The 12,915-nt window shown below is 48.2% G+C and overlaps 1 protein-coding gene across 2 annotated transcripts in view; it reads left to right on the top strand.

Moving 5' to 3' along the window:
- The first annotated feature begins 4,077 nt into the window (after positions 1-4,077).
- Positions 4,078-12,915, top strand: part of PXN (paxillin) — a 44,693-nt gene continuing 35,855 nt past the window's right edge. The window contains exons 1-2 of one of the 2 annotated variants that reach the window (XM_075167307.1): positions 4,112-4,154; positions 6,595-6,717. In XM_075167307.1, the coding sequence (XP_075023408.1) occupies positions 4,142-4,154; positions 6,595-6,717 (136 nt within the window). In that variant the 5' untranslated portion in view covers positions 4,112-4,141. Of the gene's footprint in view, positions 4,155-6,594; positions 6,718-12,915 lie in introns of both variants that reach the window. The other variant, XM_075167308.1, reaches the window with a different exon arrangement.

The following is a 12,915-nucleotide window of genomic DNA, read 5'->3' as shown; positions in this document are numbered from 1 at the left end:
AAAGCTCCTTGTTGTCAAAGGAATCACAAACCTTCACTCTGTAAAAAGCAGTTGCCGAGTTTGGTGTAAGATCCTATTTTATAACTTAAATAAACCACATCCATTTCTAAGTTACAGCTGCTGTCTTATTTAATACCTAAGTAGACCCCATGGAGAGAGACTAATGACCATTGCACACCGCTCCCTGGGCTGAATCTCTGCTGGAGCTGGAGGCAGCTGCCCTCTGCCACTTTGTGTGAATTAGACATAGCTTGTGTTGCTGACAAGTTACCTCTCAAGTTCTCTGTACGGTCATGCGTGCCACCCGGGTGCTCCTACCCTCCCTGTAAGATGCTGAGCCTGGCAGCTGTTTTAAACTATAACTAGGCAGAGTAGAAAACTTAGTAGCCAACATTAACGTTCCCTGTTTATCAGGTTTATTTGTAACATTCAGCTATGCTGGGGTATCATACACAACAGTGACCAAAGAGTGACAGTGAAACCTCCTAGATTGCATTTTTCCCCCCATTTGTACTTTGAGCAATATGAATTTGAAATCAAAACCTGAAGTGTAGGGATGCCATTACCCTTTGGCAGAATAAGCCACACTGATAAATACCACAGGCATATGCAGTTTACAGTGAGCAATACTCTTCATGTAATGGCTTGATTCCTATAAACTGTATTGATAAGTATTGGGTTTATCACTTGATTGTTTCTCGTCTCTTCTGCCAAAACTGTCTGTGATACACTGGCGTGGTGCTTTCATTCTGCATTGTGAAGTCATGTCCTACACTAGAAACAAAGTTTGTTCGTTTTGCTGTAATAGATCCTTCCAACAACTGTAAAGTTGGACCTTGAATGGGGAAGTTGCATGTTGAGATTTACTGACTTAAGCCTAAAGCTCTGCCTGAATTTGTCTTTTACGCATTCACCTGAAGAAAGAGCTAGATCCCCTTGCATGATGTCCATGTGGCACAGCAGAGGACACACGCTGCAATGAAGTCATTGTCATCACTCTGCAGTTCCAAGTTGCTCTCCGGAAAGTGCACAGGTGAGCTCTAAACATGCCTTACAAGGCAGTGTAGCTTCCTATCTGTTCTTCTCTGACATAGATTTAGTCTGCTGTAAATAACGGTGCTTTTTGTAAGAGGTATTATGACATGAGCTTGGATCGCTCCTCTGTTTGGCAGCCAGTCTGAGATTACAGCCCCGAAGGGGAGAGGTGGACAGTTAATGCGTCTAGTCTCTGAGTGTCAAGTGTGTGGAGGTCAGTGGGTTAAGCCACCTTTCAGTGGTGCTGGTCCATAACTGGCAAACGATGCTTTGACAAGAGGGAAAGATGCCTTGAGCAAGTACTTTGGACACTTGGGTTGTGTGGAGCCAGGAAGCCCTGAAGTCCAACATTAGGTTGATATTGACCCATTGTCTGTCTTTTTTTCCAGCTCCCAGCCCTGTTTCCCATCTGCAAATGGGGGCAATAACTTCTTGTCATATCTTCTGTGAAAGATAAGGATAAGCCCAGTCATAACGTGTCTTAGTCACAGGGCACAAGTGAGAGGAAGCCCTGTGTGCTCCTCTGATGCACTCCCTGCCTTCGTTCCCTGGCGCTTCCCATCCGGCACCAGTTACGAGGGATGTAGCTGCTCTTGGCGTCACTCCCGCTCAGTCCCGCCAGCAGCCTCTGGGCATGGCTTGGGTATGCTGCTCTGGTGGGAAAGAGTTTGCTGGAGGTGGCCGTCACTGGGGAACTGCAGCTGCTTCTGCCAGCAGCTGCATAAGAAGGGCGCTTGGGCAGCAAGCAGGTGTTCGTGACTCAGTAAGAGTTTCAGAGGCAGAGAGCAAGTAGATGATGAGAAAACAGGAGTTCCAGGGCCTTGGGAAGGACAGGAGAGGGTGAACATTGGATGAATTTAGCTTGAGCCCACACCACTGAGCAGTTTGTCTTAGCAGCCTGGGTTTTAACCTGCCCCTACTCCTTAGGCTATTGTGGGAGGATTAAAGACTGACAGTTTTAAGTAAGAAGTGTTAGTGTGTGAAGAAGAATTCAGTCATGAACAGCACCTGGCTATGAGGAGTGCAATGAGAATAAGGTTTAAAAGCCATATTATTAGAGGATAGTATCACTCACGTGACAGCCCTGCCTTGCCACCTCACTGACCCTTTCATAGCAGTGCTGAAGCCATAGGCAAAGCTTTAGAGGCAATGACTTTTTTTTTTTTTAACACTGAGCAGCTTGTACACAGCCTATTTCTTGCGGGTGCAACCCTAATTGGTGCTATGACATGTTAATTTCAGCCCTGAGACAGGATAGAAACTGCTTTCTTGATTTGCACTCACTTCCAGAGTCCCAGAGGACACTGTAGGAAGCTGAAGATAAAGATTGCATACCACTCTACAATATGAACAGAGCACAGTGGGCACTCTGTTTATGCAGAGGTAAAAATACAACCCAAGTTAAGACAGATGCCTGTCACGTGTTGCTGGAAGAAACATACAGATCCCAGGAAAGGGCGTGTTTCTGAACACCTTAGGTCCACTATGCTACCAGCAAATGCTAGTGGTTTATGTTGCTCCACCTGGAGCGGGGGGGCACGTCCTGAAGTCATCATTGTACAGCCAGTGATAGGTTTTGAGAAAATGTAACAGCCCCTTCAAATCATGTTTTAAATTTTGCTCAGGGACCAGCAAGGGGGGGTGACAAGTGAGATCCATGGCATTGATGGTGAAGCATACAATGGAAGTCTTTGCTTGTATTTGTATTGTACTTAGATGTAGGTAAGGATGTCATTTTCTGAGAAGTCCTGGATCTGAAGTAAAGCCTGGAATAAATTTCCTGGAGGCTGTCAATTATTAGCAAGCATTGGCTGGGACTAGGGAGAGGGTATTTCCATGCCCTGCTAGTGATTGTTCTCATTACAGCATTTCTTAACAGAGGAAATAATGGTGTCTGTTGAGTTCTGTTAGCTGGGGAAACCGGGTGTGTCTGTGCCTAGAGAATGAAAAAGAAAGCATCGGAGATTGCTAGCAGCTGACCTCATGTTCTCTGTTTTTATGAAAATGCAATCCTGTAATCTAGGCTGCACAACAGGACACATACTGTTTAGCTCTCAGAACATTCTCTGTAGTGCTGTAAGGAAAAGCGCTACAAAAGTCATGTTTCCTTGATCCTTAGCTGTTCCCACACTGATAGTTTTTGGTGTCTCTCTCATCAGATTTGGAGCGGAACGCTTGGGCTGAGCAACTGTTTTTGCTGCTGTGTCGACTTGGCCAGAGCGTGATGGTGGAGTAAACGCTAGCTCTGAGGAGGGTGGAGCTGCTCTGTGGTTCGGGCAAGGCTGAGGACTTTGCTGCGTTGGAGCGTGGTTTGGTGGTGGTTTGAAAGGAAAAGCAAGTGGGAAATGGTGGTTCGAAACGCACTATCGCATGAGAAATCCAGGAGGGCTGTTACGGTTTTTGAACAGAGCAAAGGAGAAGTGGTTGGTAGCTTTCCTTTATGGTGGCAACAGCTCGTGGAAAATTGTTCGGGAAAGGTTTCACCTGCCCAAGCCTTCCTGTGGGTCGGGGGCTCAGAAACGTGGATTTGTTCAAAGGCGTTTGGGCTGCGCAGCGGCGGTGTGCAGGGCTGCGGCACCCCGGCCGAGCCGGGCGCCGCTGCAGCGCTGCCCTCGGGGGTGTGCCCCCGGGGTGGGTCCTGCGGTCCTGCTCCTCCGGTGGAGAGCAGAGCGTTTTGGGTTGTGCTCCGGGCCGGGCACCGGCAGCCTCGGACGTGCCTGGGCTCGCAGGCCGGTGCCTCGCCCGGGCGGCCGTGCAGGACGGCTCCTTGCGGCAGGGCTCTGCCCCGGGGTGGGGCCCCGCCGCCCGGTCGGGGAGCGGCAGCCAGGCGCTTTTCCAGCCCGGGGGGCCGAGTCCCGCCGCCCGGGGCCGGGGGGCCGAGTCCCGCCGCCCGGGGCCGGCCCGGCGGGCTGGCGGCCCCCGCTGCCGCCGGCAGGGGGCAGCGCCGGGCGGGCGCGGCGCGGCGGGGGCGCGCGCGGGCCGCGGGCACGCGCGGGGGCGGGCCGGGAAAGTTGCGAGGCGCTGAGGCGGGCGGCGGCGGCACCGACGGCGGAGCGGGCAGGGCGGAGCGGGCAGGGCGCGGGCACGGAGCGGGCACGGCGGAACCATGGACGACTTGGGTGAGTCCCGAGCCGCGCGTACGCCCCGCGGCGGGGGGCGCCGCCCCTCCGCGCCGCGGGCAGCCCCCGCGGCCCGCCCGGCCACGCTGCGCCCCTCAGCGCCGCCGCCGGCTCCGCGCCGTGGGGCTCGGGCCGGGCCTGCCGGCGCCCGGGGACGCGTCGCTCCGGCGGACCGCGCAGGCCCTCCCGGCTCGCCGCGCCGCCGCCCGTCCCCGGCCCCCTCGGCTGGGCCGCCGCCGCCCGCCCGCGGTCCGGGCCATCGGTGTTCGTCCCGGCGCTGCCCCGGCCGGGAAAGGCGCCCTTCGGTCCCGTACCCCGGGAGCCGCGTGGGGTGGCCGGTTTCAGCAGACATCTCCTCCCCTGCCGCTGCCGCAACCCCTCGAGCCTCTTCGTGGGCGAGATCTGTGGCGTTGCGTGGGTACAGAGCGGTCACGGGGGAGCCCTCGGGGCGAGCAGAGCGCAGCCCCCGCCCAGCGTGCCGCCGGGCTCCGGGCTCGCCCGTGCCCTCCCTTTGCTTCTCCCAGGGGTGCGGAAACCTTCCGAAACCGCGTAGTGGGGAAGTGTCAGGCACTGGTCTCACTGGAAAGATCTAGAGAGTTTGAGTTCCTTTGGTATCAAGCCGGAAGGGGGGTGGATCTGCCAAAATCCCTTGTGCTCTGGGAGCATGAGGGTGACGGGGTTCCGCTTATGAAACTGATTAAATCAGGCGCTGGGGAGGGGCTGCGATCCGTTACTTCCATCCTACCTTTAATAGAAACCAGACGTTCTGTTAAGATATGCTCCAGGAAAACTGCAGTTTTATTACTGGACCTGGAAGCTCACATTACAGTGCTGCCATAAAGCTGGTGGTCACACCTTCAGAAAACGGGCTCTGAATGATAAAGCTTACGGGGCAAGGAGTCCATCAGCTGCATGGCTTCCTGGTGAAAGGTGCACCAGGAAGGATTTGTTCGCAGGGAGTGAAACCTCACCCTCTGCCCGGGTGAAGTAGCTGGTGGTGCAAACAGAATGAATTTCTACTGCAGCTTCTTCTCACAGTTATTGTTTCTTTAAGCGGAGACAGTTCTGTTTACCGTTTCTCATATCCCTCAGCCTGGTTATCTCTTGGAGATTTGGTGCAAGTTTCTAGCCTGTTCAGGAATGCGTTGCTAGTCAGAACAGGATTCACCCAGTCTGTGTATTGACTTGCTGAGTGGCCCTTCAAGGTGAGCGTACAGATAGCATTGTGTAGGGCCAGTTTAGTGTCTCATCAACATGCTCTTTAACAACCATGGGGGCTGTACTGTGCCCACTGCGATTGTTGCATTCCTCCAGCAGTGGTAGTGTGACTTCCCAGTTGTCCAAATAGGCTACTGCGGTTTCAACGCATTTTTCCACTCCTCTGTAGGAGGATTAGAGGTGAACTGCAAAGAAATTCTGAAAAAGATCTGAATTTGTGTCTGTTTTGTTCTTCTGAGGTGTTAAATTGGCACAACAAAAAGTTAAAGTTGTGATCTGATTTTTAAAATAGAACTTTTTGTCTCAGCAACTTGATTTCATCAAGTCTTAATTACACCATGTCTTTCTCAATTTTTGTGCAGTCTTTCAGACTGGACAAGACCTGATTATCTAACAATAAGCAGTTGAACAAAAAAAGCGGAACCCTTTCTCTCTCTAAGCTTTTCTTTGGTGTACAAAATTCACCACGGAAAGGCACACCAGCTATTTTCCCTCTGCAAATCATTGTTAGCCCCAAAATTGCTCACTTATTTTTCTAAAGCCATTCACCTTGGGATGCATACATAGGGGAACAATGCTGTGCTGATACAACTCCCCTGAAATAAGTCAAACTTTTGAACTGAAGTGAGAGTTGTTTGTTTTTCTTTCCTCATTATCTATGGGTGGATTATCTGAGTTGTGGATTAACTGTGCCATGGATACAGACGGCTGCGCTGGCTCTGTCCAGAGTCAGGCTGGTCTGGCAGGACTTGTTGGTTCAGGCACAATGGCCTGTGGACATAGCTGCACTGCTTCCAGGAGCAGTTTTGGCCCAAAAGTAGTTTAGCATTGAGCCTGAGCTAATACGCCTTGCAGGTTCAGAGCTGATGTCAAGTAAAATCAGGTTAGATATTTCCACACCGTGCTTCTGAATTTGTGTGGTGCAGAAATGACAAATGACTAGTGACTGATGGACCTTGCTGGGCATGAGGGAACACCTCACAGAGCCCGTTGGTGTGTCTGTTCTGAACTCCCTGAATCTATCAAAAATCTCCTCCCTCTTCCCGGAGCTGATGGAGTTATCAGTGTGTACTTGTGCACTGTAAAATGGCAGTCCAGAAGTATCTCAATTTCATGCTGCTTGGGCTGGAGGGGTTATGAAACTTGTGTGAGAATGGATTTGTGTTGCTTTGGCAATTCATTTGGAGTTGAAAAAAACTTTGTTCCATTTTTTTCCCCTCAGTGTTGAAGAAGTGGTGTTACAGCGCGCAGCTCACAGCGGAAACTGTTTCAGAGCTCTGCAGGTGGAACTCGTGCACCCCACTGGGCTGGGGGAGCCTCCGCGGCGCAGGACGCTGGGAGCTGGGTGCGGGTATAAACTAGAATAGCACATTGTGGGAAGGGGGGAGGAGACGGCGGATTCGAGCAGCTGACCAGACTTGTCCGGATTGTCTTCCTCGGATCTCTCTAAGGAAGCATATTTTGCGGATGTGCTTGGAGTTTGACGGGAAGCTTGCTGAATGAGTTTGTGTTTTGCAGTGTTGTAAATTGGCAGAGAGAATAAAACTTTGTCCTACAGAGTGAAAATCCTAACTCAGGGCTATCGCCCCTTTCAGGGGATTACCAAAGCGCAGCGTGTTGTTGTTACATGCTGTGCTTCCAGCCCGCAAGTGACCAACCGCGCATATTTGCTTAAGACAATTTGAGATATTAAATTAGATGTTGAGTTATTCTTGGTTCTGTGGTGCTACCTTGTCTAAGTTGTATGTGCGAACAGTCTATTGGGATCTGCTGGTTGTGTAGGAAGAAACCTAATTCATGTAGTGTGTCATGTATTTTATGGTGAGAGGACTAGGAGAAAGGAAACTTTACATTTGCTTTAGTCAGATACTGTTTGCTTTTGACTTTGAATGTTTTTTACAGCCTTTTTCTGAAAGGGTTTGTTTGAAAACACTACCATGAAACCTTTTATTTAATTTCTTTTTTTTTTTTCTTTTTTTTTTTTTTTTTTTTGAGCTTTGGTAACTCCAAACAGAAATGATGTTGCTTTTAGAAGCTTTCTTTTGATGGCTTTGAAATTCTCACTTCTCTACTGGTTAGTGTTGTGTTGTTTGTTTTTTTTTTTAAAAGGCTTCAAATTTTTTTTAGGTGGATTTTGCAATCAAAAACAAAACAGCATTCACTAGAGCTTGTAAAAGATGTTTTACAAAGAAGTTATTTCTGTTTAATAAGAACGTATTTATGGCAGTATTTTGGCTGTGCATGTAAGCTTCTTATTTTAGGTGTGCTTGCTCACTTCTAGAAGGATTTTTCTTTTGCAGAAGGTTTGTCTAGGAGTGTGACTACAAGATTCTGGGCACAGGTTCAGCGGCACAAGAGATTTGACTTTAAAAGTTGTTTCCCTCTGTTTTAGGAACTCTAACCCACCCTCTCTTCAGGGCTTAATCCTCTCAAGATTGACTTTAAAGGGAGCGATCTTGCCATTGATTTTTCATGGGAGTGCGGAGGGGGGTGCATGTGTTTCCATCTGTCATCTCTCCTAACGTTTGGAAGATTGCTGCGCTCTGCAGGGTTATGCTGTCCGTCCCTCTTTTGAGGGGGGTGCTTGCCTGTTTCTGACTCAGTTTGGAAGTCATATGCAGTGAGTTTTGGTCTTACTTGACTGAAAGTTTAGTGTGAAATTGCTTATGGTCAGCTAGGCCCAGGAAATGGCATGGGGGGAAACACTGGTAAAGTAATTTGGTCTCTTGGCTTTCTACTGGCTCAGGTTTCTGAGTCATTCCTGCTGCTGGGCGAGAAGACTGTGAACAGAACTAATACTCTGCACAATGGGGTTCTGACTTGTTTCAGCTTCTTAGCTGTTCTGACCCCTCGTAAAACAGGGACCTAATTGTCCTGAGCAACTCAGACAGGGAGTCCTCTGCCTCGAGCAGTGCGCGATGCGGAGAGAGGCTTCTTTTCTTGTTGCTCTATTTCCATGGGAAGGCTGGACTCTCTGCTGTCTTTAGCTCCTTTGTTCCTCGCTGGGAGAGGTCAGCTTATGCCAAGCGTTCAGCTGCCCTCCTGGTTAAAATTGATCCTCTGACACCATCTCTACCACTAGAGAAAGAAATGGGTAACTTCTCATACATCTTCTCTAACTCCATCTCTCTACTTGTTCTTCCTTTCTCAGGGAATCATGATATTTTAATTTCTCCAGACCCTTTTTTCCTCACCTCTTTCCACTTGAAGTGTATTTATCATATGAAACAAGTTGTGAAACTGCAGAAATGACGGATAAAATTCTAAAGTCTAGCAGCAGAACAAGCAATAACAATGCACTTCTACTTAGATCAGAGTTGTTGTTCTGATTTACTGCTAAGGCAGACATATATAAATTCCTTAAATTAAATCTCTGCAACCAGAGGGGGGAAATAGCCTGTCCATGGTCACAAAATGAATCTGTTTGAACCAGACTAATGTGTTAATTGTGATATCCAGGATCTACTGCAGCTTTGGAGAAAGGCAGAACATACTCTGAATTGTGTTGTGCTAGTTGAAAATCAGTGCGAGTGAATAGGATCTCTGGTCCCAGTTTCCTGCTCTGCGTCTCAGACTGCGCCTCCCTCCCTTTGTGTACTGATCTTCTGTGCCCCTTTTTGTCTGATGCGGAAGCTGTTAATGAAGATGCGCTTCTGCTCCAGCTGCCTGAAAGTGACACATTGTCTGTGGGAAGCTTCCCCGGGCTATGACAAGAAGATGGGGTTTAGGGAATGAGTTTCTTGCTCGCTTTAGCCTGTCCTAACTAACTTAGGTTTAGTAACAAGCCCTGGAAGTACAGGTTGTCATGACTACTAGGCTATTATATTTTAAAAAGCCAGGTAGGGAACTGTAGAGACCTTTGGGTCCTGTTCTTGTTTCTGTTTCAGTGTTTGTAAAATCTCACCTCGCATCTTATCCAAAAATGGTGATTCCAGCTTCCCCATCTCTTGTGTGCTTGCTGCTTACTTAGTGAGTATCAAGCTCCAGAGCGAATTGGTTCAAATTGCTTATCTTTTGGAAAACCAGCCCTTTCCCCCGAATTGAACAAATGATTTGCCATTGGATCAATAAGCTGAACTGTCTTGCCCTGTGGCAAGATAACTAAATCCAGCGCAGTGTAGAAGCAAGGAGCGGCACCATTCCTTTCCATTTTGGGCTGAAGTGAAATGGATTGGAGAGAAAGTGGAAGTTGTGATTTCAAATTGGTTTAACGTGATTTAACTGCTGGCTGCTGTAAAGTGTGGTGTGGGTTTTTTTTTTTTCCCATCTCCCTTCCTTGGCTCCGCGATAACTGTTGGGCAGTTAGCTAGGTCAGCAAGCTGATTCTTTTGAAAGTAATTTTTTTACATGGACAGTGGACTGGGAAATAGGTGAGGCCACCTCTTTTAGCTGTGGTTTATGTTTAATCTAGCATAACGTAACCATTTATCCACAGCCTCAAAAACTTGCCCTGACTTTAGGCATATTGTTTCTCCGTCTGCGAAATAGGGATAATAGCACCTTACCTGCAAAGGATGGTTAAGGTTTGTTGAGATCTTTGTGTTTCTGAAAAAGCTTCCAGCTGAATATAGTAGATTAGTAACTCTTTCAGGCTTTTCCAGTCACCATTGCTGGAAAAGCTTACAATGGCAAGTTTGAATTAGGTTTGTAAGTTTTTATTCCCTTCTCAGCCCTGTTTAATGTTCCCTCTCTGCCTTCCTGATTGCTCATCCTTTCTTCATCCTCTGTTATGACAGGCTGTGAGTAGGGAGAAAAGATTTCCTTTCCCTTCCAAGTTCCCCACAGTAGTTCTGCTCTAGTCTTTCCCTTTACCACAGAGCATCATGAAGTCATTCAAAGAATGTCGTGTGCTAAAGATATACCATAAAAATAGGAGGTGGGTGATGCCTTTCTCATATCACTCTTAGCTATTTTTCCCATTCTTGCTTATTCCATTGCAAATGGCCCCAGAGCAGCAGAAACCAACTGGCTGGGGACAGTCTCCCTTGATTGACGAGTGTTAAAATCCATGCTTTCTCTTCTGTGTATGTATGTTTTTAAATCCCGAGGAAGCAAACGAAGTAGAAATGGCAACTGGAGCGCTGTGGAACAAGTTTGGTGTTGGTGTTTCAGTTATAGGAACTCGAGTCCCTGAGGTTACATGTTTGTGCTGTTCAGGAGTCTGGTAGGCTCTTTTTCTGCTCATATAAATGCATCTTTTTCTTGTAGCAGACAGTAATTATTCTGAATTTACATGGGAAATTTATCTAAGGATCCAAGAGAACTTATGGCAGGCCACAGGAGGAGGCAGCCTGCATTGTTATTGCTTGGCTCCTTTTTCCCTGTGCTGGACTGTCTCTACACTGTGAAAAGTTTAGTTCAAGTTATTTAAATGATGATGGGGTAGTCTGAAGTCTTCAAAAACAGTTTGTTGTGCCACTTCTCACAGTGTTCTTATTATCACGTGCAAGGTTGGTGTAGATGGCTTTGCTGCGTGAGCTACTGAGTACGTCTGGCTGGCAGCATGCAGTGGAGTGTAGCTTGATTTCTTGTTTTTTATTGTATATTGCACGTGTTTAAACCTCTAACATTTTGCAAATGATGTGAAGAACATCAAAAAAAGTAAATGGCGCTCCAGGGAATAAACTTTCTGAATGACACTTTGCGTGGGGAATTGTGCTTTAAACGGCTCAGCTATAAATCAAACTGTATGGGGTCTCCAGGAATAAACCAATCCCATGTTTTTGTCACGAAATTGAGTTGGCAGACAGAATTAATCCTGTGTCTGTCTAGACGCCTGGTAGGATCTTGCATTATTTCCATCCCTGAAGGGCAAGGTGAGCAGAGAATTTCACTTCGTGCTATAGGGAAGTTTGTGGTGGTTTGGGGACTGTGATTAGGCTGGGTTTTTGTAAGAGCAGGAGGGGGCAAAAAAAGCCAGAAGTAGAAAAGGTCATGGGCAGGAAGGCTGTAAATGATTTGCCACGGATTAGGGGCTTAATACTCCCTTGTTCTATCCTCTTTCATGGTTCTAAACAAGTTCAAGGCTTCTCTCTGAAAAGGTTTCTTTTGGGTTGGAGCCACTAATTTCAGCTGGGTCAGACAAAAGTGCCTAAGGCTAACTGCATGCCAGTTGAGGTTACTGGTACCCCATGAGTTGGAATAAGATGATGGCCTGGCTGGTCTTCGCTGCTGCTCATCGTGTTCGGCCATTAGTTATGGCCGCTGCTCCCTGCTCCACAGCACTGGCAGCTGCCTTGGGACGAGGTTTTTTTGTTGCTGCTAGCAAATTACCCCTTTTGGGTAGAGGTGGTCCACAAGAGCAAGATGCCTAGGGGGAGTACTGGGTTGCAGCTCTCCCTCTGTTCGTTATGGTTTTATGTGGGAGACTTTTCTTGGGCTGCGTAGGTCTGGTTAGGCAGTGTGATACACAGCTGGAACTATTCTGCCTGGCTGCAAGCAGCTCCAGCAGTTAGACAGGATCCCTGCAGAGAGCTGGAGCACTGGGGGAGGGAGCGAAATGCCATTTCATCCACGTCATGAATCTCTTATCAGTGGCCAACTCAGTGCTGTGGGTGGGTGAGCGGTGTTGGCCAGAAGAAGCTGCCTTTTATTTCTGCCGTGAAATGTGAGGAGATCAGCGCTGTCAGTCAGGCTGGGAGCTGTGGGGTGGCTGCGTGGAGTTTGGGATGAATTTGTCAGTCAGGTTCTTATAACCCTAAGCTTGTAGTTTTCAATCTGTCCTGCTGGTGCTTAATCTGAGATTTGCTACTTGGCTGTCCTGAGCAGTTCCCTCGGGCAGTGCCTCACAGGCACAGCTGCTCTGGCATGCTGCTCCTGTACTTCTTAATTGCTTAAATCTGGCGCCTCCAGCACCTTCTGCCTTGGGATCATGCTTAAAAGCCTTGGCTGTGCGAGTTAGAGATAAAATCTTTTAGGTTATCATTCATTTTTCTGTAAGAGATGGTTAAGGGCTTAATTTGTTGGATGCTACTTCACCATCAAATGTGAGGGAGAAAACTACATGAAACAGATCACCATGGTATGGATTACGGTGGTGTGAAATTCAGAGACTTTCTAGGCTGTCTGGATCTGCTGGAGTCCTCTGATTGCATTGCTTAGGTTTGAAAAACGCACTAAGTGGGATGGAATAGCCAGCGTGATGTGAGGCGTTCGGTGCCGCTTTCTCCGGGGCGGCATCGCTCTGGTGTGATCCTGTCTTTGCGGAGTTGGGAAGCTGTCTGCTCTGCGTGTTGGGGAGCAGGGTTGAAGAGAAGGGGTTGGGGGTGGTGCAGGGAGGAAGCTTTATGTAATTCTTGGCTGGCTTCTGAGTAATTGTTTTAATGAAATGGAATGCAGTGTATTCAGTGCTTGCTTGGCAGAAACAACTATTTTCTTATTTTCTATTTTGGGGGGGGAGGAGTTGGAGTTAGTCTATTTTCCAGCTGCTTTAAGCAGTTAGGCTTGGATTTGTCGCAGAGATAGGAGTGGAATATTGTTCTCGGCAAGGGGGCAGTTGCACCGTTGTGGGAGGTTGTGTTTGTACATTCAATATGTAAGTGGT

The sequence above is a fragment of the Calonectris borealis genome, chromosome 18 (assembly GCF_964195595.1).
Source record: "Calonectris borealis chromosome 18, bCalBor7.hap1.2, whole genome shotgun sequence".
In the NCBI taxonomy this organism is placed as follows: Eukaryota; Metazoa; Chordata; class Aves; order Procellariiformes; family Procellariidae; genus Calonectris; species Calonectris borealis.
The sequence above is the reverse complement of the archived record's forward strand: the minus strand, read 5'-3'. Positions and strand labels throughout refer to the sequence as shown.